The 27,152-nt window shown below is 40.6% G+C and overlaps 1 protein-coding gene and 2 long non-coding RNA genes across 5 annotated transcripts; 1 reads left to right on the forward strand and 2 right to left on the reverse strand.

Moving 5' to 3' along the window:
• The first annotated feature begins 56 nt into the window (after positions 1-56).
• On the forward strand, positions 57-21,389 carry mcm8 (minichromosome maintenance 8 homologous recombination repair factor). 3 transcript variants are annotated; one of them, XM_028007586.1, is made up of 26 exons: positions 101-257; positions 775-985; positions 1,139-1,204; positions 2,001-2,083; positions 2,168-2,317; positions 2,428-2,525; positions 2,595-2,793; positions 3,890-3,975; positions 4,426-4,571; positions 4,722-4,796; positions 4,878-5,016; positions 6,395-6,425; positions 6,521-6,658; positions 7,615-7,675; positions 7,837-7,917; positions 8,301-8,496; positions 8,590-8,803; positions 10,697-10,906; positions 10,991-11,067; positions 13,847-13,946; positions 16,131-16,268; positions 17,906-18,035; positions 18,150-18,235; positions 18,961-19,029; positions 19,224-19,315; positions 20,767-21,389. In XM_028007586.1, exons 2-26 carry the CDS (start codon positions 799-801, stop codon positions 20,858-20,860), a joined length of 2,946 nt encoding a protein of 981 aa, XP_027863387.1. In that variant the 5' UTR covers positions 101-257; positions 775-798; the 3' UTR covers positions 20,861-21,389. The 3 variants fall into 3 exon arrangements, with proteins under 3 accessions (XP_027863385.1, XP_027863387.1, XP_027863386.1); XM_028007584.1 differs by lacking the exons at positions 13,847-13,946; positions 16,131-16,268; positions 17,906-18,035; ... (2 more) ...; positions 19,224-19,315; positions 20,767-21,389 and adding exons at positions 12,305-12,494; positions 12,633-13,135 and having other exon boundaries at positions 57-257; XM_028007585.1 differs by lacking the exons at positions 101-257; positions 775-985; positions 1,139-1,204; ... (15 more) ...; positions 10,991-11,067; positions 13,847-13,946 and adding an exon at positions 14,934-15,053.
• Positions 11,585-13,516, reverse strand: LOC114138371 (uncharacterized). Its single transcript, XR_003594204.1, has 2 exons — positions 13,378-13,516; positions 11,585-12,468 (listed from the first exon to the last, which is right to left on the reverse strand). It is a non-coding gene; the product is annotated as an uncharacterized LOC114138371 (long non-coding RNA).
• A 2,237-nt stretch (positions 21,390-23,626) lies between the features above and the next one.
• Positions 23,627-24,019, reverse strand: LOC114138624 (uncharacterized). Its single transcript, XR_003594255.1, has 2 exons — positions 23,900-24,019; positions 23,627-23,790 (listed from the first exon to the last, which is right to left on the reverse strand). It is a non-coding gene; the product is annotated as an uncharacterized LOC114138624 (long non-coding RNA).
• Between the last annotated feature and the right edge of the window lie 3,133 nt (positions 24,020-27,152).

The following is a 27,152-nucleotide window of genomic DNA, read 5'->3' on the forward strand; positions in this document are numbered from 1 at the left end:
TATATACAGTATATATACAGAGAGAGAGAGTGCATTGAATCTATATCTGTAGTTATTTTGGTGTCCTTCAGGGGGCAGTATAGCACCTCGCTACCTGGGGTGTTGTAAGCAGCAGAAGAAGAAGCTTGTTGTCAGTGGAGGGAATTTTGACACTTTAGTTAGCTAACAGAAATTATCGAAGCGTTTCGGGAAAAGTGCTCTTTAGTGGGCTGGTCTAGTTACAGAACAGTTATAGTCTTATCGACCCAAAACGAAAGGTACGTACGACCTTATGTAGTTTTCTTAGGTTTTCTATGATAATATAAGATAATAATAATATTCTTTAAGCTATCTCTGTGTACTTGAAAACAACTAAAAAATTAGGTGTTATGTGGGTACCGCGCGCGGTGTCGCAGGTGACAGCGTACGACCCGCGACCGTCACAGGTTCGAATCCCTCTGCCGCATGCCTCTCTATCATTGCCCATTTTCATCATGTCTGACAACCGCTAAATAAAAGCCAATGGAGTTAGGAAACACCTTAAAAAGCCAGTGTTTGTGGCTAAAAATAACTCTAACTATGTACGCTACCTGCTTTATTCGTTGACTCTATCATGTGATAGAAGTGTTGGCCATGGCTTATTTCTCTTGGAAGACTGCAGTGATAAATCCTGTGCTAGATGTACGATCTCAATTGCACAGTGACTCGTTTGTATACGCAGCAGGTGTGTTTTCATTTAACTAAGCATTTTAAAAAGGTGAAATCTGTGCTTCTAACTCTCAAAAAATAAATTAGACTCCCCCCTCCATCAAAAAAGCTATGAGTACAGAAGGAACCCCTATAGGCTCATGGAGAGGTGGGAACAAGGGATGGAGAGGAAGAGGAAGCGGTGGATGGAGAGGACAGGGAGGATGGAGGAGGCCGTGGAGAGGAGGGTCAGCAGCAGGAGGTGGAGGGAGCCGAGGAGGTGGTGTTAGTGGAAATCCAGCGTTAAGCTCTCAGAGAGGTGAGCTCCATTATTATTTCTGTATCTAGCAGGAATTTTGCTTTATTCATTTCAAATCACCTCCAAAAATTTCATGTCACCATTTTTATTAATTTAGAATAAATCAAAAGTTCTTTGAGCTTCATCCAGACTGCTTTACTGTTGTCCACTCAGCCCCAATCCAGACCACTCTTGATGCACTGTGTTCATACAAAGGCTGGGCTCTGTATTTCACAGAAGGTAAGTCAATGTGTCACTATAGGACATATGTAGCCTCATGTTGTAACTTAACTTGGTAAATTTTAATATTTTGTATGTTAATAATTCTTTTGCATTTTGTTTTGGTATGAGAAGCCTTACACTGGCCTAATTTTATTAATTTGATCTGTTACAAAAGATGGCATTTTTATATGTTTGTGTAATGTTTTAATTTTAATACCTATGTGTTCACCATTTTCTACAGTTTGACCAAAAATCCTCTTCAACCCTTCTTTGCTTTCACTGTCACTGGTGTATCAAAAAACATATTTAAAATTAGTTAGCAAACAAAGCTTAGCCTTGTAGAAATTAAGTAAAGCCTGGCTCTACACATCCATCCATCCATCCATTTTCTGTTCACCCTTGTCCCTAATGGGGTCGGGAGGGTTGCTGGTGCCCATCTCCAGCTACGTTCCGGGCGAGAGGCGGGGTACACCCCGGACAGGTCGCCAGACTGTCGCAGGGCAACACAGAGACATACAGGACAAACAACCATGCACACACACACTCACACCTAGGGAGAATTTAGAGAAACCAATTGACCTAACAGTCATGTTTTTGGACTGTGGGAGGAAGCCGGAGTACCCGGAGAGAACCCACGCATGCACAGGGAGAACATGCAAACTCCATGCAGAAAGACCCCGGCCGGGAATCGAACCCAGGACCTTCTTGCTGCAAGGCAACAGTGCTACCAACTGCGCCACTGTGCAGCCCTGGCTCTACACAGTAAAAGTAAAATGTATTTATTTTGATAATATTTCCATTTTTTCCTGCTAAGGTTTCATAGAGAGCTCACCCAGTGTGGAGAAGATCAAAGTGTTTGAGAAGTACTTCATGTCCCAGATCCATCTGTATGATAAAGTCAGTCCTGTGTTGGTATGTTTTTATGCTTTATGTTTTCTCGGTTAAAGGTGAGTAAAAGAGAACGGTTGTGTTTTTCTGTAGGATGAGATTGAGCGCAAGGGCAGCGTGTTGGTGGATTACACAGATTTAACTGGGAATAAAGCCGTGTGTGAAGCTCTCACTGACATTGTGACAGACCTGCGGGAACAGCCAGACTTGATACTGAACTGTTTGGGCGTGGCCATTCATCAGGTAAACACAAAAAGCCATTGAATGTAATATTCTTACCATAAATCTATTTTAATTTGTGAAGTTAGTTCGCATGCTGTTACATTTCCAACTGAAGAGTGTGTGTGCTTCAGGTGTTGACTGCAGATTTGGAAAAACAAGCTGCAGAGCTCCAAGACGAGGAACTTCCTGTTGCTACACCAATTATCAATATTCCTCATATCAGTGTGAGGTACTGCCCGCCATACAGAGCAGGAAGTTCTTTCACTGTCCCAGCTGAGCCATAGGTTCTCCCTCGCAGGCTGTATAACTACGAGCCGCTGACTCCGCTGCGGACTCTGCGGGCCAGCGTGTTCGGCCGGATGGTGTGTGTGAGAGGAACCGTGGTCCGGGTGAGCAACATCAGACCTCAGTGTACCAGGATGGCGTTCAAGTGCCAGACCTGCGCCAGCATTCTGACCCTACCACTGCAGCATGGGAAATATGCAACACCCACGAAGGTTTGAACACACACTTCAAAATGATCTGGGTTGGTTTCACAAATTTGGTGACAAACTTTAAATGTTGACATAGTTCTATGCAGGGTGTCCTTAAAAAGTCTTGAATGCATGTATTTAATGCTAAGGCCTTAAAATGTCTTAAATTGATAAGAAAATAGCTGTCTATAGTGGCCTTAAATAAGTCACGTACAGGTTCTAAATTTTGTGGTGCCAGGACTATTTAATCTTGTATGTTCTATGTAGTTTATTTTTCTCGTGGCACTTTTCTGTCAGGCAAAGATGTAAGTCACACGCAGACATCTTCAGTATGTTGTGTGACTCGAGGCAGTTGAGTCTACCACTAGCTAGTTGCTAATAAATCCTTGCTAGCTAATTTGTGAGTACCGCTGGCTACAATGTTATTTTTGCTAAAACCCAAAGCACTAGTCATAAACATTAGGTAAACGCTTAAGCGCTAATCCAGCATGCTATTTAGCAGAAGCTAATGCTAAACTGCTAAATTCAACTATATTAATATCTACCACGGATATCTGTGTAAAGTATTCTTAAAAGTTGATAACCAAAACTTCAACACAGATGTCAAAGTTTATTCACAAAACTATGCTGCTTTATCTGGAAAAATTAAATTAGGGGAAGCCAAGTGTGCTAAACGTTTTCACTAATGGGCTAAACAAAAAATGCTTCATTGTTAAAGAATTGGCACTAAGCTTAACTAATGGAAGAATTCTTAGCAGGCAATAATCAAAACTTCAAAAAGGTGTCAAACTTAATTTAGCTGAAGGTTTTCAAACCTACATTCATTTATCTGGAATATTTAATTTAGAGGACGCTAAGTGCTCTAACTGTTGTCAAAGTTAGCAAATATGCTAATGCATTAAAATGAAAAGTTAGCTCTGCTAATTTCAGATTAGTGGAAATGTACCCATCACTGGTTTTTACCTATTTTATGTTATTTAAAGCACTAAGCTATTTTATCATGACTGTATTCCACAGAAAAAAGGTTTTTTGGCCCATAAAGATCATTCTATGTATATAACTCTATTCCCTGTTTGGTCACTAAGACAAATCACACAGTTTTGTTTGTTTTATCACGTAGTGTATCCAGCCTGGATGTCGTACTCGTTCCTTCATCCCTCTTCGAAGTTCTCCCTCCACAAAGACAGTAGACTGGCAAATCATCAAGTAAGGGCATAATGAACATATTCTGTGTAGAGGAGATGAAAACTTTTGGGTTTGGCCTACAGAAATTATAAGAGCGGCCGTAAATTCTAGCTTGGGACATTGTGGAGACAGATTTATGGGGTTATAAAGGATTATTTATTTACTTTTACATGCTGCTGATTTCAGAAGGCGTGGTCTTCAGATACGGCAAGTTCTACAATTTTGTGACATAAATTTTGTTTCAGTTTTAGATTTTTTTTTTATGTGTCTGTAATTTACTAGGTAACAGATTTTGCAAGGCTTTTGTAGCACATATATAATTTTTTAAAAAGTCAAATAAAAATGTTAAAAACTGTTTAGAGGGCTGACATTTTACCTCCATATGAAAGAAAAAAGATTATGAAAGGCTGATCAAAAGTGAAAAAAAGTGTTTTTTGAGCTCTGTGAAACGCATTTCTCTCACCTCCTCAGGGTGCAGGAGTTGATGGGCGGCGAGCAGAGGGAGACAGGACGAATCCCTCGCACCGTGGAGTGTCACCTGACCTCTGACCTCTGCGACAGCTGCGTCCCAGGAGACGCAGTCACCGTTACGGGGATAGTCAGAGTCATCAATGACGGTGCGAACATACATATTAATATCTGGTCATGATTACAGATCATAACTCTATTCCCTATAGCTATCAGCAGTGACAAATAAGACTAAAGACACCACCCGTCCAATCAGATGTCTTCATCACATAGTTCAAACATCTGCTTTCTGACTGCAGGCAGCTCCAGAGGAAATAAAGATCAATGCATGTTTCTCCTCTACATCGAAGCTACTTCAGTCAGCAACACCAAAGGTACCGGCAGGCATGTTTTTGATCCATGCCACATCACCCTCTAAGAGTTCAGGACAGAGTTAATATGAGCTGAATATTCAGGTCAGCTGTCTAAATGTGGAGGTGAAAGGTCAGGAGGATCAAGGGAAGATCGTACAGGAGGAGAGGAGTTCAGTCTGAAGGAGCTCTACGCCATCCAGGAGATCCAGTCACAGCCGAACCTGCTGCGACTCATCGTGCGGTAAGTTTATCGCTGTCTGCAGTATGTTTGACTGCTTTGTGCTTCGTGGTATTATTGTAAAATCATCAAAAGGTTTTAAATAATGATTTGTGTAAATCTTCACAGTCGGGTATGAAAAATATGATAGTGAGGGAAAATCAAATAAAAGAGTTAAATGTATTTTTATTGCTTCATTTAGCAATATGGACTGTGATGGCAAGCCACACCAAATCATCTATCCATCCATCCATCCATCTTCCTCCGCTTATCCGAGGTCGGGTCGCGGGGGTAGCAGCTTCAGAAGGGAGGCCCAGACTTCCCTCTCCCCGGCCACTTCTTCCAGCTCCTCCGGGGGAATCCCGAGGCGTTCCCAGGCCAGCCGAGAGACATAGTCTCTCCAGCGTGTCCTGGGTCTTCCCCGGGGCCTCCTCCCGGTGGGACGTACCGGAACACCTCACCAGGGAGGCGTCCAGGAGGCATCCTGACCAGATGCCCAAGCCACCTCAACTGGCTCCTCTCGATGTGAAGGAGCAGCGGCTCTACTCTGAGTCCCTCCCGGATGACTGAGCTTCTCACCCTATCTCTAAGGGAGAGCCCAGCCACCCTACGGAGAAAACCCATTTCGGCCGCTTGTATCCGCGATCTCGTTCTTTCGGTCATGACCCAAAGCTCATGACCATAGATGAGGGTGGGAACGTAGATCGACCGGTAAATCGAGAGCTTCGCTTTTTGGCTCAGCTCTCTCTTCACCACGACGGACCGGTACAGCGCCCGCTTGACAGCAGACGCTGCGCCAATCCGCCTGTCGATCTCCCGCTCCCTTCTTCCCCCATTCGTGAACAAGATCCCGAGATACTTAAACTCCTCCACTTGGGGCAGGACACCCCCCCTGACCCGGAGAAGGCACTCTACCCTTTTCCGGCTCAAGACCATGGCCTCGGATTTGGAGGCACTGATCCCCATCCCGGCCGCTTCACACTCGGCTGCGAACCGATCCAGCGAGAGCTGCAGATCACGATCTGATGAAGCCAAAAGGACCACATCGTCACACCAAATCAGTGCCAGAATTTCTAGATATTATATGATTACACAGATGAGCTAATAGAACGATTATAGAGATATGCTTTTTAGTTTTTGGACTTAGTAAGACTTTTTGTTGAACACATGACCTATATGGATCTGTTTAATTGAACTGGATGAAATGTTTAACATGTCATTAATTCTAAAGTAAAATTACTTGCAGATCAATTCTGCTCTGCTACATCAATTGCGCCGCACAGGCAGCAGGTTGCACTCTGTACTTTCATTGAGATCTTTTTTTGGATAACTGTTCCTTTATGTTTGGATGCAGTGTAGTTGTACAGATTTTTAACCCTCTTAATGTGTGCACTTCTTCCAGCTCTTTGTGTCCTGCCATCTTTGGCCATGTGGTGAGTTCAGACTGAAATTAGTCTGTGATTTCTTAGAGCAATCAGACACGCTGCCCATATTCAGTGTTCATGCTGGTTTTCCTGCGCGTTGGCAGCTGGTGAAGGCTGCCCTGGCTTTGGCGTTGTTTGGGGGCAGACAGAAACACGCAGACAAGAGCAGCGTCCCGGTGAGAGGAGACCCTCACATCCTGGTGGTGGGAGACCCTGGACTGGGGAAGAGTCAGATGTTACAGGTAACACAGAGGAGCTGTCCCAATAAGCAATTTATCAATTAATTGCATGATAGATTGAAATGAGCTCAGTGACTTTCATTCTGGTGATTAATATTTTTTGAAGGGTTCTTGTGTTCACAGAGTCTTCATATTCCTTTTTATTAAAGGTTTTGGCTGTGTGTGGTTTTTATTTATATAAAAACAAACATATATATAAATCTTTTTTTGTTGTTGAGTTATTTTTTGATATTTAAAATATCTTACAGTTTCAGTGTGGAGTGTTTATGTACAAAATTAAAGTTTATCAGTCTTTAAGAGGACAAACTTGCATTATTATGCCAATATCAATATATTCCTTGAAGGGGAAGTGTTATCCAAAATTGACTTTTTTGAGCTTGGCATCACGTCATACTGTTATTCTTTCATCAAAAACATACCTGGAGTTTTGCTTTGATTTTTGTCATGAATGTTGGAAAAATCCTTTTATCTTCCGTGGCAACTATTCAGCTGTGCACAACGCTTGTGTGGACCTAGTTCCAACCTTCCAGCTCATTCAGCTCCTTCAGACTAGTCACCAGCAATTAGCAGACACCTACTGGAACTGCACATCTGCTGAGCTCATTATATGAGCTACTTCTCAGTAAAACACTGGTAAAAACGTTGTTAAAGGGTTAATAGAGGAGCCATGTTGTGATGTCTTTAAAAATAAATAAATATATATTCAGCACTTTTGTAACAAGTTAACATAGTTACTTGATTGTGCTATAAAATGGCACTATGTGACTGGAATACACACAATAGAGCCCCTTTATAAATGATCTCAAAACAACAATGTTATTGTTTATTGCATTAATTTCTGGGACAATTCATCGTCCAGTAAAAGTTGTTATTGTGACAGGCCTGATCGTTTTGTGACGGTACCGACTGAGACGGTTTAACTGTTCATATCTTTTTGGTTTCTGTTCCTCGTTCAACAGGCAGTGTGTAACGTGGCTCCAAGGGGAATCTATGTATGCGGCAACAGCACCAGCACCACAGGTAAACCTCTATGTGCTTATACTTCAAATCCTAGAATTGAAAGAGAGTGTGCTGGGGTTTCTTAACCAGGACTGTATCTTTAATATACACTCAATGTTCTTTTGACTATGGTTATATATATTCTGGTTCCAAAATGTAACATTTTGTGTTTACCTCCGAAGGACTAACAGTGAGTCTGTCCAGAGACTCTGGAACAGGAGATTATGCTCTGGAGGCAGGCGCTTTGGTGTTGGCTGACCAAGGTACTCAAAGTATATGCCTTTTCACTTTGGGAAAGTTCATTTGAAATTCCCCAAAACTAACACCGTTATTAATTTTCCATATTGATTTTTTATTCTTGTTTTTGTCACCGCTGGGTACAAACATCAATGTATTTGAAAATATGACTTAATGAAATAACTGTGCGGTTTAGCAATGCCAATTTCACCAATGTACTTAAGTATCTGATAGTAGATAAGTTTATTTCAAGACTAATATTTGTGGAGATTTTTAAGCATAGACTGTTTGCAAAAATAGATGTATTGCAGAAATGTTGATGGTGAATTGAATAAATACCTCAATCTGATACAATTTGAAGTCCATGTGTCAGGCTGACTTCCTGGTTTCCTGCTTCCTATACTTCCAGGCCTTTGTTGCATTGATGAGTTCGACAAGCTGGGGAGTCAGCAGCAGGCTCTGCTGGAAGCCATGGAGCAGCAGTCGGTGAGTCTGGCTAAGGCCGGCATCGTCTCCTCTCTGCCTGCTAGAACATCTGTTGTTGCTGCTGCTAACCCCGTCGGAGGCCACTACAACAGAGGGAAGACTGTCTCTGAAAATCTAAAGTGAGTTTTCACCTCTAGTAACTTCCAGCAGCTGCTTCAGGAGGACGTAAAAGTGGAACAGTTGGCTTTAATTTCCTTCTGTTTTGTCCGTAGAATGGGCTCCGCCCTCCTTTCCCGCTTCGATGTTGTCTTCCTTCTTCTGGACATCCCAGATGAGTCACATGACCGCCAGCTGTCCGAGCACGTCATGGCCAACAGGGCAGGGAAAGGCAGAACCAGCAGCGCCACGGTGACCAGAACTAGTAATGACCCAGAGACTTCCATCCTGCTGCAGCATGCAGCCATGCCGCTGTCTGAACGACTGCAGGTAAAACTGGTTCTGGACAGAAAACAGACAATCCTGAATGAGAACAGCCGGCCACCAAGTTGTGACGAAGCTCAGGCGCTCTAGGGGGAGGCAGTGGAACAAAGACCTAAAACACACCAGCAAGTCCATTCTGAAAGGCTCAACAAAAGCTTAGTTGAAGGTTTTGGAGTGGCCTAGTCAAAAACTGGACCTAAATCTGATAGAGATGCAGCAACAAGACCTTAAACAGGTTGCTAATGCTCAAACACCATTTAGTGTGGTTGAATTAAAACAATTTTCTGAGGCCAAAATTTATCAACAGTGATTTAAAATACTCATTGCCAGCAATTATAAACACTTGGTGTATTCTTTCACAGCAGTGGTTATTTGTTGTAGCTTTGCGTTTGAAAAGTATTTTGAGACGGTGTGTAGTTAAAATTTCTACTTAGAATGGCAAGCATTGCGTGAAATGTTTAGTAATGTATGGTATTTTGAAAATGTTCAGAAATAATAAGGTGTTCATTAGAAATCGGCTTCATGCAATTCATATTTATTTAAAAACATGTTATTAATCCCAGAAGGAAATAAAAAAAATCAAATTATGCAGTTTTCTTCAAGGAGTTGTTTTAGATGCTGATGTGGGTAGGATGGATCTCCTGCAGCGGCCTATCTTACAGCAGCTCTGAAGAAGCCTCTGACTGAAGACACTCTTTTGCTGTATTATTGTCTGATACTTAGGACGCTCTGGGTTGTCTGTAATTTATTTGATTGTATAAAGAATTCTTCCTTGCACAATATTATCCAGAGATTCCAAACTTGTCCCCAGAACAGAGCCAGCCTTTTCTACCAGACAGTCTAAAACAATCTGATCTTTTTAAGATAAGTGAGTGCATCATACTTTAGCGCCACTACCAGTTTGTAGTAACACCACTCCTCTGTGTAAATGCTTTTACTGAACTAACTTTGCCAATATTTGGCTAGTGTCAAAAAAATTCCATTTTGCATTTGCTGTGTTTCTATTAAATATGTAATAAAAATCACACGAATAACTTTGTCCATTCAGTAGGTCATTAAAAAACACGCTGCGCCAGCGGCAATATCCGGTTGTTAAATGCATGACTCGTGATGCGAAAAAAGTGTTTCTGTTGCAGTTTTGCGAAATGAATTAATTTTGATATAGCTAAAAATACCACCTCACCCTAGAGCCAAAACTACCTTTATCAAAAATGTTTTTTTTCAAAATTGCCGTGTTTGTATTAAGCGGCATTATTTTCATAGTGTCATATTGTGCAATTCTGTAGTCAATATAAATGCAGCTATTTAAGAGTCTACATCAGAGGAAGCATCTCTGTGTCTGTCTGGGAGAAGAGCCGAGCAAAACTTTCTTTGAAGCATTTAACCTCTATCTGTTATGGCACAGGCTAGGTTTGAAATATCAGTGACCTTGTAGGGCAGATGATTGTCCCTTAGCAGTTTTACTTGCTCAAGCACTTCAAGGGGATGCAGTGGAAATTACAGTTTAAAATGTCAACTCTGTTTTATATTTGGAAAAGCCTGTTTTACATTCTTTTAAAGTTTTCCGTTGCTCCAAAAAGATCTAATTTCAACATCTACTATTTACTATTTAAATCATATTTCTGAGTTACAATCTTCCCCTGTTGACATGGAGATTTGTTGTCTTTCGTCCTTATCCTAGCTTCTCTGTTTATGTTCAACACAAGAGCATGATGTAAGCTGGCACCAAAGTATCAGCTGACTGGAATGTTAGGATGAACTCTTTATCTCAGACTCTTTATCTCATAGTTAGCAACTCTAACACTGAATGTTAAAGTAGAGAGGTCTACTGAAACTTAAGCATTCCTTGGCATTTGTACAACCTGTCAAGATTTTACCAATCCCACCTGTTGTCTCCAGTTTTCAGCAAATGAATCGATCGATGTGATTCCAACATGCCTGTTGAGGAAGTACATCAGCTACGCCCGTCAGTACGTCCGACCCACGCTGTCTCCTGAAGCGGCAAAAACCCTTCAGGATTTCTACCTATCTCTGAGATCCCAAGCGCATTCGGCCAACGCCACGCCCATCACCACACGGCAGCTGGAGTCCTTAATCAGACTTACCGAGGTGGGTTGGTTTGGGCTGAGGTATTTAGTGAGTGCTTGCTGAAGTTCTGATCTTCTTTTCCGGCGATTGTTTGGTTTTCTCTAGGCAAGAGCCAAATTGGAGCTCAGAGAACTGGCGACACAAAGTGATGCTGAAGATGTGGTGGAGATCATGAAACACAGGTAACTCTGCAGCAACGTCAGCAAATGAGAAGAAACTTTAGTTCTATTTATTTTTATCTCACTGTTTCGCCAAATTAATGAAGTTCCTCACTCTATTAACCCTAAACAGTGCCTTCCAAAAGTATTGATAGCCATTGAACTTTTTCTATTGAGATATCATGCAATCGACAAACACAAAGAAGTTCATAAATGTGAATTAAAGAGAAATAACATGATTTTCTACAATATTTTGCGAAGAAAAGTCTAAAAATTGTGACACATTTGCATTTAGACTGCCTGAGTAGTGAATACTGTCTGGAGTTATTTTTTGCTGCAATGAGTAATTTTGGGCTTATTGCTACCATTTTTACACAAGTAAAGACTTAGGACTTCTGCTTATTTAGATTTTATTTAGGAGTATTTAGCAGAAGGGGGTGAGTACAACTGTAGGCCTCCTGCCATAAGCAGTAAATCAATCAATCAAATGATAAATTAAAACAAACTCAATAATTTCCATATGAATGATCTACTGTTTTTCCTCTTTTCTCTCTCTCTCTTTCTCCCAAAAACTGGATAATAAAGTCTTCAATTTGGTGAATTTTGTTTACAGAGACTTCGTAGATCATTTTTATTTGTCGTTTTCTGTTACTTTATTTATTTTATATATTTAAAATTTCTTCCAGTCTTAACTGTTCATTAGAATTTACAGATTATTGGTTTTTGAGAATGGGTTCTTGCGTTATTATGCTGCTACCGTTGCATTCCTTGAAAATGGACTCAAATCCAACAGTGCTATCATTTATCGCGATAACTTCTGGGACAATTTATCATCCAGCAAAATTTGTTACCGTGACAGGCCTCTATACAAATGCACTGAAAAAAAACAGAACAACTTGGAGAACCACACACAATTGTCAAAATTGTGACAATATGAAAAAAGAAACACTGAAATGTCGAAGGTATATAATATAATTGCAAAGCACAGAATTTTTTTTAACTGGATGCACAACATATCGGTATCAGCTGATGTTAGTCATTTTTTAACATGTCGGTATTGGTCTGAAAAGTAAAACTGGGCCAATATTAATGTCCAAACAATGTTTATTTGTTTTTTATTTCAATTTTTACATCGGTGCATCCCTACTTGAATTTTTTCTATTCTAAACAAGGTAGTGTAAAAGTCTGCTTGTTTCTAGAGGTCAGGGCCTGTCTTGTGTTGTGTTCTGCGACGTAAAACATCTTTTGTTTCCATTTGAAGTCTAGCTGATACATATTCAGACGGCCTGGGAAACCTGGACTTTGAACGTTCTCAGCTGGGCTCTGGCATGAGTCAGCGAGGCGCTGCAAAGCGTCTGGTCAGCGCCCTCCACTCACACGCTCAGAGGACCAATCAGAAGCAGTTCGACCTGCAGACGATTCGATCTGTAGCAGACAAAATGAACATAAAGGTGAAAGCTCTTGACCCGAAAAAAGTTAAACACATAGACGGGCTCATCATTTATATAATTATTATTGGGTGAGTAAAGTTAGTACATTCTCTACAATCCCAGTTCTAATGACAACTTTATGCTGTTGATTTCTTCCAGGTGATGGATTTTCAAGGTCTTTTGAGTTCTCTCAATGAACAGGGCTTCCTGCTTAAGAAAGGGCCCAAGTTGTACCAACTTCAGACCATGTGATTGCTGGACACTACTGCCCAACACAGACTTTACTTGGTGTTTGTTCAGTTATTTGTAAAAACTCAAAAAAGACAAGAAAACCTGTGTGGGGATAATATTCTCAGGCAACGAGTAGAGGGAATGCTGACGTCAGAAGAAAATAAGGGAGTAGATCCAGCCAAAAACCCTCTAAAGTGCTTCTTCCTGAATGTCTACTGCAGCATTTGACAGGAATACAAGTCTCCTCCAGCCGTAGTAGCTATTGTTCACATACGAGCCAAAGTGCATGAATATGCTAATTGTTTACAGGCTTTATTTAATCTCACTACAGTTATTTTCAAAAAGGAATTTTCTTTTTATGTAGATAAATGTGTAAAAATGTACAACTATTGTTTGTGCAAATTCTGTTGTAAACAAACTATTGTCTGTCACTGTCGAGCGTTTCATTAAATACGACAAAGACTTTATTTTAAAATAGTTTTATAAATACTTTCTTTTTTTAAAAAAAACGGCGAATCTTAAACAAGTATTATCGTTTACGTATTTTTTATTAGAAATATATTTTTATTTTGGAATCTTTATTTGTAAATATTAAGTCTATAGACGCATTGTAATACAGCCTCAGATTGAGCAGAATAAAGGAACTTTTTTCTGAAACTATTTTGAAACCCACCTGTTTTACGACATCCTGTGCCGTATGCATTTCCGGTAACATGGCAGCTTTGTTGCCCTCGCAGGGTTGTCATCAGGATCGGTAACCCACGATGAGCACGCGGGGAAACGACGCACGGGCAGCCGGTCAGTAATGCGAGCCTCTCGAAGATGATAACGACGTGTTTGAGCCGGCTTTCCGCTTCACTGTTTCTCAAGGCAGCGAGCGTTCCTGAGCGCTGCCCGGGTGTGTGTCGGCTTGCGCTCCCAATATGGCGGCTCGGACAACCACCTGCCACGGTGAGCGTGAGGCTCACACGGCCTCGGCTTAGTGGCTCGTGGCTCTTCAAACTCAAATGGACGGACTGCCGGGGTTCGCGCTCGAGCGTCCAGCGAGTGAAAACGTTTGGACTCGCGGAGGGATCTGTGCTTGTGCACCGAAGAGGTCTTGAAAGGTCAGCGGCCGTTTTGAGACCGCTGTTTCTCCCCAGAGTCAGAGGACTTTGCAGCAGGAAGACAGAGTCTGACAAGTCCACAGTAACGGACAGGGACACGGTGCCGGGACAAGGACTGTTCAAATTCAAAGAACTGGTGAGTCCAAACAGGGGACAGAGGCAGACATAGCTGTCAACCCTCCCACTGGTCAGAGAGCTTCAGCTTCCCACACGGACAGCAAGTACAGTTCAACCAAGGTCACTAAAAAAGGAAAGGTGGCATGGTGATGCTAACATTATAGTTCTTTTTTTTTACTGTATTAATCTAATCAGTTACTATACTTGTAGAACAGCAAAATATAGCGGACGTAAGTTTAGGCCTATATACACATTTGATTATTTTCCAACAGCAGAAATACACAGCATCATAATTCAATTCAGGTTATTTACAAAGCACCAATTCACAACAAATGTCTTAAGTCACTTTGGAAAATCAAAACATGTATTCAATCACATACATTCAAGTTGATCCTATCAAACACTACAGTAATTAATTATTCAGAGTAGTTTAAAAAGTTTCCCAGCTAATTGCATGGAGTCATGGCAGAATATTTGAACTAATCTGCATATTGGCAAAAAATATGCTTTTAGCGAAATAACACTTTTTATTGTTGTGAAAATATGACCCAGGATGGACTGAAAGTGCCATTCTGAGCATCATGTTCCTTATGAGAAGGTCTGGATTGTTCATGATTAAAAATGTGCTCAGTGTTTGGCAGACTTTCTTGTTATATTTAGCAACATTTCAGACCAAAAAGAATCGGTATCGGCCAGAATCGACAGGTCAGGCTCCGGTGATCAGTGCGACCCTGCTGTCTATCGTTTGCATGCGCTCCCCTTCTGTGCATGGGTTCTCTCCAGATACTCTGGCTTCCTCCCACAGCACAAAAACTATTTCTTTCTCAGATTGTGTGGCTTCATGATAAAACAATCTGTTGACCTGTATTGTTTTGGAGAACTTGACCTTGCTTGCAGCGTATCTGTCGCCTTTCAGCCCAGATCATGTCTATTGTAAAAGGTCTCCAGATAGGCTTGATTTATAAATCACCCTTGAAACGCACTGAGTGCAGACTCCCAGGGATTCTCTTCCAGAGAGAAGAACTGCAGACCTGAAGCTGAATGTTCTGATCTCCTCAGCATGACCTTTCGGAAAGAATTAAGGACAACAGAGCGGATTTCATCCATCGAATTCTTCAGACCCCAGGTGTTGGAGTGGAAGTCATTCTGGTTTAGTCTACTGTTGTCCTTATCATCATTTTATTGATTATTTTAACATTTTCGTTTATCGATATTTGTTAGCAGCAGATTGTCTTTGACTGACTACAGTGAGACATTTTAATGTCACAAAAATCTGGAGAGTTATTGTGGAGCTTGATTCCTGTTTGACAGCCTGTCTATGAATACTGTGATCTTAAGCCAGACTTGAAGAAGACAACCTACATTTCTGTTTGTTGCTCTTTTTGACAACATGTTTAAGTTGATAGATGCTCTTCTGCTTAAAATTCTAGGTAAATCTAGAGTTAATGTTTCTGCATGAAGTGGAGTTAAAGGTCAGCAGCCACCAACATTTCATATGGTTTACCAGAACAGTCTGAACATAAACTTTTGTTGAGAAATTTTTACTTTTCTCTTTGTAGGTAGAGCAGCAAATATTTTAAAGTGATAATTAGGAGGTGTGCCAATTGCAGTTTAACTTTAAAAATCCTGACCTGCTGATGCCAATGTTTTTACTTTTTTTTTGTCCGAGAAGTTGCTAAATTAAGCGACATAGCGGCTGATTATCAGACCTTTTTTCTCAGTTTCATAGGTAGACAAAGACTTCTCCTGTCAGTTAGGTTGTGTTGCTGTGTTTTTGGTCTTGTATAAAGGCGGGCCAAGTACTGACCTCCCCTTCACATGCATGTCAAATGTGCAGAGTCTGAACTTTTTGCTCTGCGCTCCCCCTGCTTTAACAGTCCACTGGTAGTTCCACTGACGTTAAAGTTTTAGTTTTTAGCAGTTCTATTTCGTGTTTGTTGGTGACATTAACTGGCCCCTTTAAATATCTTTTCCTCAAGTCAAAACAACCTCAATTTAAAAAAAAACTAAAAACTTTTGTAACAGAAAATGATAAAGATGATATGTGTTCCCTCCACACCCCACGGATAAGTCAGCACAGATAAGTGGACAGACGAGATTTGCTCCAGGAAGAGCTTTGATTTTTTTTTTTTTGTTTCCGTTAACTTCCATCTGTAACCCGTTTGTAACCTCTTCCTCTCTCTGTCTACCCCTCTCTCTGCAGTATGAGAACCCATGGACAGTCCCCAACCTGCTGTGTATGTGTCGGATTCTGCTGGCTCCATATCTGGGTTATCTGATCACCCAGCAGCACTTTGACCTCAGCCTGGGTCTGTTTACTTTGGCAGGAGCCACTGACCTGGTAACACTCTCAGCTTTTCATAGTTTGTCTTTTTACTAATTTGTCTTATTTATGCCAGCAGAAGTGAAAACTTAAAAAAAAAATTATAGTTTTGTGTAAAATTAACTCTGTGTGAAATTGCTTGTTTTTGACTCTTTTCGTTGCACTTTAATGTTTCAGTTCAATTCAAAAATACTGTATTTATCCCAAAGGAAAATTAAATATTAATTAAAATTATTCAAGTCAATTCAGAGAGTCATTGTGGGTGGTGATGCTTTGGGCAGGAAGGATTTCCAGTAGCAGTCAGTCTTGCAGAATCGGCCTGTATCTGAAGACTGTTGCTGTATGACAGTCTCATGGCTGTTATGAAATACTAGCAGCTCAATATTCAGGCAGCAGAGATGATATTCAACAGCAACATGTCCTAGATGACGTCATCAGTTGTTAGCTAGCTATGCTAATCTGTCCCTGAAGGAAGTAATGCAAATCCACTCATTAGTTTTGATTTTTTGTAGTTTTCACCAGTCATTTCAGCTATTCATCTTAATGTTTTCTGTTTTTATTTTTCAACCAATCACTGCAACTCAGCTGAATTCTTGGCCCCCTTCTGGTTGAACTTCCTGTTTTACGACATGTCTTGAAAGTTGAACCAGAAGTTGTGTGTGACAGTAACATTTGCCCTGTTTTTTTTTTTGTTTTGTTTTTTGCAAACGACATTTTAATTTGTGCTGCAGGATTTTTTTATTTTTCTATTTCTTATAAGCCGTTCCAACTTTTTGATCAGTTGTTAAGATGTTGTAACATATTTTTCCAAGCCGTCTTTAAACGCATCATGAGCGTACACATACTGACTCTGGTTTCACCTGTGGAGTGGTGCTGCATACAATTACTGTTGGCTAAATAATGATTAGTTAATCCATGTCAGTTTGTTATATTGAGCTTGTAACAGGAATAGTAAGGCTGTTGCCTATTTTACATTTATTGCTAGTTCATTAATGTTGAGAATTTATTTCTGCACAGAAGTTGCGCTACTTGTTGCTTTCCACATAATTAAGATAAATCTTTGTCACAATAGAGCAAAGAGTCAGAGAGGAGACATTAGACCAGATGCAGGATGGTGAAGCTGGGTCTTCTCAGGTAGGGAGGATGAAAAAGAGAAGGAAAGGGAAGATTATGTCCAATCATTTCAGGGTTTTTTTAAAGACCACATTATGACAAAAAATAAAGCTTAGAAATTGTGCAACGTTTTGAAAAAGGTCCTGCAAAATCAGTCCTTCTAGGTTGCAATAATCACACAAAAAAACATTGCAACATCCCAGAGGGACTGACTAGACAGTCTCATTTGTTTACTGTTGCCGCTCCTCTTTAAATCTCTGTTTACTATCTGAAAATAAAAATTAAAAACAAAAGTCCTCCCAGCTCCACAGCATCCAAAACCAGAGGGAATAAATGTCCAACAACAGGGATGAGAAAACTAGAAAAAGAAGAATTAACCTAAAAATAAAAGTGAATTCCGGTCTAATTACTGCCAGAAGTTGTGATGAAGAAATCATTCAAACAGAATCCGTCTGACAACATGCAGGGTGTTGATTTGTTTGGCCAGTCAGAACCCTGAAGCCTCTCTATGTGTCCCCTCTTTGTCCCTGTGTCTCCTCCAGCTGGACGGCTTCATTGCCAGAACGTGGCCCACTCAGAAGTCGGCCCTGGGCAGCGCTCTGGATCCGCTGGCCGACAAGATCCTCATCAGTGTTTTATATGTGAGTCTCACCTACGCCGAACTTATCCCAGGTATTACACTCAGCGGGCCTCTGCTCCGCTCTCTGTCTCATGCTGTCATTCACCAACAGTCCATGAATCTGTGTGAGAGCCGCAGCGAATCTAACCGGCTGTGTTTTGTTTCAGCTCCGCTGACGGCTCTAGTGATTTTTCGAGACATTGGTTTGATAGCCGCCGTCTTCTGGGTCAGATACAAGACTGTTCCTCCACCGGTGAGAAACGCTGAGAACATGGGTGCAGATGGTCTGGTTCAGACAAACTGCTCTATCAAACACTCCTGTGGTTTTCTGTCACTGCTCACATGGAAAATCAATGTTCCATGATTTTCCAGTTTCAGCTAGTTTGAATTATACCGATTGATGTACCATGGTGTACCAGAACCATTGTAGACACAAAAAGAGTATATTTACACCAAAAAAACTTTGGAGAATGATCTCAGAAATTTTCTAGAAAATATTGGGAAATTTCAGAGCTCCAAATGTCTAAAATGTGCAAGAAAAAATACTTGAGATTAACTTCAGAGATTTTTTAGAAAGTACATTTCTGAGTTTCCAAAGTCAAATTTGCTAGACAAAAATAAAATGTTGATATTAAACTCAGAAATCTTCTAAAAAAAAAAGCAAAGAAAGTACTGAGTTTTAAAACTCAAACACTTCCTAGAAAGGCTTCAAGTGTTCTAGAAATCTTTTTTGAAATTTTGACTTTTGAGATGAATCTCAAAATTTTACTTGTTCTATGCTTTCAACTTTTCAAACTTCAAAATTTCCTTATGTTTTCGTTTGTTTAGAAAATACTCAGATGAATCTCAAAACATGAGGGTTTTTTGGCAGAAATGTTCTCCTTCTTTTTATCTACAATGTCCCTTATACGCCGATATGCTTCACTATTATGACTTCTTTTTTTTTTTTTTACAAATGATCTCTCTTGTGTTGTCCAGGTGACCCTCAGTAAGTTTTTTAACCCCTGCTACACTACAGCCCAGCTAAAACCCACACTCTTCAGCAAGGTGAGAGCTACCTTTAAATCTTTCTATCTGACCTGAGAGAAAAAACATCCTGAGCTCCATTAACTCTGAAACTGTATTCACTCTGTTTTCCTTCTTATTTGCTGAAACCTAAAAATCTTGCTGAATCTGGAACAAACATATTTCTTCTTCATAAACATGACCTTGGCTGAAAATGTGCATAATTGTTTGTTCAGGTGAACACGGCCATTCAGCTGTTCCTGGTTGCCGCCTCTCTGGCTGCTCCGGTCTTCCACTATACGGACAGCGCCCTGCTGCAGTGTTTATGGTAAAACGTCACATGACCTCTGCAGACGTCCCTTTGAATTTTTACCCTCTCCTCCCTTTTTTTTTTTTTTTTTTTTTTTTTTTTAGAAGAAACTACTAAAACCAGCAACAAATGAGCAGAAACTCCTCCTGTCGGGCACATAAATGTTGCTTGTTCAGAACATTTTGACCAAATAGAATAGAATAGAAGTACTTTATTCATCCCAGCAGGGAAATTATTTCGCAGTTACAGCATAGAGACAAGACACAATAACAACCACCACTGAGTAGCAGTTGTAGATAAATAAGAATAAAATATAACATGCTGTCAATATAAAAAGCAGCTTAGAGCAGTCCTTGCAAAGATTCAAAAAATGCAGATACAGTATGTATATGTAAATATATGTACAGCAGTGTGCCACAGTGCAATGGTGCAAAATTGGACTGATTAGTGCAGAACAATGATTTAGCTTTTATTGTACAGTGAGATGGCATGTGGCAGGAAGGATTTCCTGTATCTGTCCCTACGACAGCGGAGCTGGAGCAGCCTATGTGAGAAGGAGCTCCGCTGTCTGTCCACTATGTGGTGGAGAGGGTGCTGATTATTGTCCATAATAGACAGAACCTTCTTCAGTGTCCTCCTCTCCACCACAGTTTCCAGGGAGCTGTAATAAAAATCTAAATTACTGCCAGCATTTATGTTACATAGTAACCTATATTTTTAAATAAGCGTTATTTTTTTCCCAGAACCACAAACGTTCAAACTTTCCTCTCAAAACTGATATTTCCCAATTTCTTCTGTATTATTTTGAACATTTTAATAACATAATTTTTCGAATATTGCAGGACCTGATCTTGTTAAATTTGATGTGGCATCATGCGTCTTTGTGATGTCTGGAACTGTGCAGATGTTCCCAGATGTTCATTGAGTTCTTTTGTGGGTCTTAAGTGGGAAACGTCACCAGTAGGGGTGCGCCCATAAATCAGCTTCAATTTTTATCCATTTAGTTGATGGAGCGATACGTCCATGTGAAGCTGATCTTATCCACCTCCACAAAAGTCTGAAAATCAGCCCCTGGCCAAGAGAGAAGTCTGACGGGCAGACCCACCTAAAAATAATTCCCACTGTTGCCAACTTTTAGTGACTTTTCAAAAATAAACATCAGTATCGACCAAACTCGGAATTTACAGGTCTGCTTTTTTAAAGATCATCCAAAAAACTACAATCGGTTAATGGAATATAAGTTTATTCAATATCAAAATAATGTTTTTGTTTGGGTTTTTTTATTGAAAAAAATCTACTATGCACATCTATAACAATGTTTTCCTGCCACTACCACTAGGGGCAGTAGTGTATTGGCTGAACAATTGGGTATAACAGGTGTTTATTAATGAATCCTCTCTATCATTGGAGCTTTTGATTTGAAAAACTCATCTAGCCAGACGAAAACTATCTTCTTTATGATTCTGCAGGTATGTTACAGCTGTGACCACAGCAGCATCAGGCTACAGCTACTGGCATTACGGCCGCAAGACTGTTAAGGTGTTGAACACCAGATCTCCATGACGACTCCCCCGTCCCGGGATGCTCCCTCTCCCTCCCCGGATACGGCTCCCTCTCCCCGGACGCTCGCAGGAATAAAAAGAAAACAGAAGAAGCTTCTGCAGGGGGACGCTCATCAGCTGCAACGAATGTAGAACAGACAGGCAGATGGACCGTCGCCAGGAGCTCTTCTGAAGACAAGTAGCTGTGACAAGCCTTCATGGGTCACCATGGCGATGATGCATGCAGGAGGAAAACAAGTGAAGCCGCAGATGGTTTCATCACAGAGATCCTGAGACAGCAGCCCTGCCAGCGGGTACGTCCAGAGCCGCGTGCATGGAGGGGAAAAAAACTGCAAACATAAATAAAAATATTTCCTCCACCCACGTCAGGAGCCGCACACAGCAACCTCAAGGCCAGAGCTGCCAGGTTCTTCTTCCTGGTTTTATTTCTTACAGTCAGTCAGATGCAACGTCCACCGAATCATTGTCTCATCAACCTGAATTTTTGTAAGCCAATGATTTCTGATTAAACAAAACAAATAGAAAATCTGCTTTGGTGTGTCTGTGATTTGATTGGATGAGCAAAACCCAAGTTTAATCTGCTAAGACAGAAATCTGACATCTGATCCGTTTAGTGGAGTCTTAGACGAAGTCGATGAAAAGCAAAGACGTCCCAGCAGGGGTTCCCAAGCTGCTGCGTCATGATAAACCTAAATCAGCCAGATTACTCATAGTACAGCCTTTAATTAGTGATGGTATTTATTGGTAATTTACATTTTTATTTAATCAGCTTCTTGTTTTAAAGGAGCACTATGGTATAAAATCAACTTTTAGAGCTTTAAATTATGTTATATTTTATTACCTCATCCAAAACATACCTGTAGTCCTGATTTAATTATTTGATCCATGTGAAAAATACTTTAATCTCCATAGCAACCACTCAGCTATGCAAAACTAGTGGGACCTGGCTCCGCCTTCAAGGACAATGCTCCTCCTCTGAGCTGCAGTTTCCAAGCTTCCACTGCCACTCCCTCACTCAGCCAGCAGAAATGAGCAAACACCTGATGAAACTGCGCATTTGCTGAGCTCATTATACGAGCTACTGCTAAGTGCAACGCTGGTAAAAAAAAAAAAAAAAAACGGTTAATGGAACAATGTGATAACATACTGAAGGCAGAGCTTCAGAAAGAGCAGGAGTTTCTTAGAGACAGGCCCAATTTCAAGGTGTTAAGTTACAAAGCCGGTCTGGAAATGCTAAATCTGGAGTGCAGCCTATTTCCCTGCTCGGCGCTGGAGTCATTGGGCCACAGGGAGCTTTTTTGTCTAGTTTTTGGTAAACACACCTCCTCTAGTGCTTCCTATCACCCCTATAGGACACTTGGGAAATTGGAAATGAGGATGTGTCACCTTTTCAATTTGCTTTCGTGTTTTTCCCCCCCAGCATTTGTCTGCACCAGTAGTGCCTGCAGCTGTGCGCACTGTGCATACCTTGAGACTTTTCTATAAGTAAAAGAAAGAAACATATTTTATTTTTTATTATCTAACAATCCTTGCTATAAGTCAGTTTTATTGTTGGACCACTTAACCCATTTAACAGATAATCACGGACCACCTAACCTGAAATTGCCCCCGCGATATTACATCTTAGTATATGATGCAACCTGAAATGAAAATATTAGTCTCTTAATGCAAAATTGTGGAGAAAAGAATGTCTTTTGTGTCAAAATATCTTGTATGTAGTAGATCTGTGTGAGTCTGGGGGGGTGAGCACATGTCGGTTCTAAGCTTAAATGTTATTGGTCAGTTGTGGGCTTGGTGCTCTTTCTATAAGCTAAATATGATTATGCAAAGAAGCTAACTAAAAATTAATTAGCGTAATTTGACCATCCCCCCACATTGCAGACCGACCTGTCCCAGTCTTCCGGGTCTGGCTTTCTGCTGGCACATCTGCCAAACCTCTGGTACGGCAAATTGGATGTCAACCAGACTCGGGCCAGATCTGGCAGTGATGGCACGGTTCACATGAGGCCCGCCACATCTGGACCAGTGACGGTACGCCACATCTGGTTTCTCTGCCAAATACGGGAAAGTTACAGAAGTAGTCATGTCACCATGTGGCAATTCATTTTCTCATGTCATTTTAGGAAATCAGTTCTTAAACAAAGTTCTTTAAAAAAAAGAAATTAGAAAAATTATAATCGATATAATATTTTTGATTTGTTACTCTAGCCCAGGGGTGTCAAACTCAATTTCACCAAGGGCCACTTCAGCATATTGGCCACCCTCAACGGGCCACATTGACGGTATAAATCAGGAATGAACAAGTGCAGTCCTCCAGACTGCAACTTTTAGATGTGTCCCTGCTAAAACAAACCCCAGACAAAAAGTTGACTTCCCTCATTAGCAACAACTCAGTTCTGTAGAGGCCTATGAATGAGTCAATGATCCAAGTGTGTTAGAGAAGGAACACATCTAAAGTTGCAGAGTGATAGGTCTGGAAAACTAGACTTGGGCAACCCTAGCATATGAAAATACAATGTTAAAAATAAATTAAACACCTCATATTGTTAAATAACTGATTTTATGTATTCAAGTTTTAAATATTACATTTGAGTTTGCATGGATGTAAAATTACTGCTCAGTTTAAAAATTACAATATTTTTAAACTGCTCAGCTAAACTTTGCTCTTTAGCTTGTTAGCTTGTCGATGTTTCAGTTTTATTCGCTGGGAAAATTAATCTTTGTCTGCTTTAAAGATAAGCAGACAAAGAATAAAAACAAGTTTTGATATTAACTCTCAACTTCATTCACAAAACTTTTTCGTTATTTATTACACAACGAACATGTATTTCACGTAAGAACCAAACAATGAGGTGATGCTGCCTGTCCTTGAACACAAAGCTGATCCTCTTCAGCCTGTTACCAACTCACACATCCTCATTGTGTTGTGTTCTGTAAATAAACACAAAACAAGCAAAATCAATAAACTATATGCATAGTCCAGTATACTGAGTTTTGGTTTTACATTCATTTTATTTAAATTTAGTTTGTTCGTACTTACCAATGTTTTCTGGCCGGATGTCTTAGTTCTTGTGCTGAGGAAATCCGCAAAACCGCGTGTAGGTTTTCGTCAGTAATGCGCGATCTGTGCTTGGTCTCGTTTAAATTCATTTTTGAAAACGAGAAAACCCAAAATGATTTATGTGTGCTCATTTCATTGTGTGGACAAAAAGCCAACGGAAGAAAACCTGCATCTGCATCCGAAGCAACTGAGTCAGTGAAGTAGCTACATATGCTAGTGCGATTTTTCTTCAAGTTGCCATCCCTCCCCGAAATAGCTATAGGTTGCGGTAAACCAATATTGTCACATTTAAGCTTTAATAGCTGGTGTTCACACATATTTTATAGCCCAAAGGCTCTGACGAAAGCCGGTTAGCGAGTTGCTAACATACAGGAATACAGGATTTTAGTTTGAAATGTGCAAATTGACTCCAGAACAAAACCCACAGACCTTCATTATCCACACTGAAACGTGCCATGTACTGAAATGAGCTGAACAGCCATTTAGCGAAAAGGAAGCCGTTACTTCAAAAAACCCATAAAAAGCCAGACTGCAGTTTGTAAATGCCTGCAGAGACAAAGAACTTCATCTCTGAAGACGTGTCCTGTGGTATGATGAGACTAAAGTTTGTCCATGATGGCCATCACAACATTTGAAGGGAAAAAAACCCCGGGATATTAAACCATCTCAACTCTTTTGTATTCCCTGGGGAAAGTATTCACAAGATTCAAAAGATTTATGTGTGAGCTCACTGTATTTTACTCTGCTGGACCTTGTGTCTCCCCTAGGTTCAAAGTTCAATCTTTGTCAACATTCTATCTAAAGGATTATAATGCAGATCAGACATGCTGTTCACTAAAGCCAGACTGAAACTTCCCAGTCCTCTGCTGCGATACTTTGGTGTGGCAGTTCTTATAGATAACCCGGGTATAAAAGGTAGAGACTCTTTCGTCTAGACAGAGCAGGCGGATGTGTCTGCTTTCTCTTCTCATTCTTGCAAGAATCAATAAAATGTAAGTTGAGTGAAAATCATTGATCTCTGCTTGGTAACGTAGAGTGAGAGTTTGTTAGGAGGGTTTTTTTCCTCGATTTTTCTTTTTTTTCTCCCCATTACCACTTCATAAAATGAATGACATCATGACTAAAGAACAATATGTAGAAATATTGAAGCAGCATCTAAAAACATCAGGAAGGAAGGTAACGTTTGCCAGCAGATTGGTCTTCCTAATGGACAATGATCCCAAGCATCCAACCCAGTGGTTCCAAAGTCGCTTAAGAGAACAAAGCAATGTGTTGGCGTGGCCATCACAAAGACATGTTCTCAATCCTAGAGAACTTTTGGGCACATATGAAAATCTCTATGCATGATTTGTCCTACTAACCTAACTCAGTTTCACAAGTTCGGAATGAGCTATTGTGAGAAGCTTGTGGAAGGAAAAACATTGGACACAAGTGATGGGCTTCAAAAGCAGGAAGTGGACTACAGAGTCAGGCACTATGAGTAACTACAACCAAAACAAATGCACAAGTCTGTTGCTAGCAGGAGAAATGGCTCAAGGTCATTTATCAAAGATGAAAGAGAAATCCTGCAACCTCTGAAATCTGGTGCCGCTCGATTTTTACTTACATTTTGTGAAGAAGGAAGTCGTGCTCAGTGTCTTCTTCAGATGTTTTCATCTTATTTCCTTCAGTGGTTCTCTGTGCCGCGCCGCCACAGGCGAGGAGGAGAACAGGTTTTTCAAAACGTTTGGTTCGTTTGACAGTGTAGGATTAAAGTCAACTGCACCAGCTGGAAATGTAATCAGTGTTGAAGTTTTGCTCAGAATCTACTGGACTAATCAGGAGTGAAAGCACCTTCACTGACATAATTATTAACTGTACTTGTGACTTGCGAAACAATGAATTTTCAGATTTTTATTTGTAAAAAAATAAAAATCTGTTAAACTTTGAATAATCTTTCTCCACATCAACTTTAGTAAAACAAATGAACAGACCATCACCTTTCCAGCAGAAGTCACAGTTCATCAGGACCAATTTTGTCTAAAGCAGTGGTTCTTAACCTGGGTTCGATCGAACCCCAGGGGTTCGGTGAGTCGGTCTCAGGGGTTCGGCGGAGCCTCTGCAGTGGAGGTAAAGACACACTTGTGAAAAGTCGTGATGACCCGCCCCGCTTGGCCATCACTGGCTGCAGAGGATCATGTTACATTGCTCAGCCAATCAGGGCTGCGGGGAATTTAGTGCACGCAGTATCAGTAGCTGTTGTAGTTGTACGTTGCGTGGTTTCTTTCTTAATATTTTAATCCGTACTAAATATGTGGAGCACAAAAAGAAGAAAATGAACAGACTTTGCTCTGAAGATGCACCTGCCAAGGTGAAGCCACGCCTCTCTGAACTGGTCTCCCAAAAACAACAGCAGGAGTCTCACTCATTTGCAGGTATGTCATTTGTGCAATACTTTATTCTGGCCCCAAAAAAGTATTTTGTGGATTCAAAACGACAAAAAACAAATTAAATTTAAAATAAAAAAAATTAAGTTATTAAAAATTTTTTAATTCTGTGAAAAAAATCCAAATTTATTTTTAATTAGTAAAATAGTAAAAAAATATTTTGGGGGCTGAAATTCTTTTATGGGGCCGAAATATTTTTGGGGGGCCAGAATGAAGTAACACTATAACTTGCTGTGAGTTCATGGTTTTGTTCTTTGAGCAAAGATGACGTTCATGCACGGCTCATTTTGCGCACCAGCAGAAAAACATATACCTATGTCTTGAATTTGGAAAAAAAAAATTATTTTATTTATCACTAAAGAAGGGTTCGGTTCGGTGAATGTGCATATGAAGCTGATGGGTTCTGTACCTCAAAAAAGGTTAAGAACCACTGATCTAAAGTGACCCACCAGTCTACATACACAGCTCTTTGTCTTTCGCATCAGCTTGCAGTCACATCTACTTCAGTTTCTGCAGTCCAGGTTCAGCTTGAAGAAAGAGACTTTTGTACGACAACTGCAATTAAAAGGTTTAGAAAGGCTGTTATCAGAGCTGTGAAAGATGCTGCTAACCCACCATCTGGATGCACTTAATCTGTCTGTAGCTCCAACAGGCCAACATTTGGGCAGTTTCCAGTTGCTACGCAGACTTCTGAGATCGTTGTGCATTGAAATTGTGTGCGTATGTGTGTGTGAGTGTGTGTGTGTGCAGGCCGCTCCGGGGTGTGACTAAACACATTGTAGGTCCGTAGACCTTCAGCGCTGCCA

The sequence above is a fragment of the Xiphophorus couchianus genome, chromosome 22, assembly GCF_001444195.1.
Source record: "Xiphophorus couchianus chromosome 22, X_couchianus-1.0, whole genome shotgun sequence".
NCBI lineage: Eukaryota > Metazoa > Chordata > Actinopteri > Cyprinodontiformes > Poeciliidae > Xiphophorus > Xiphophorus couchianus.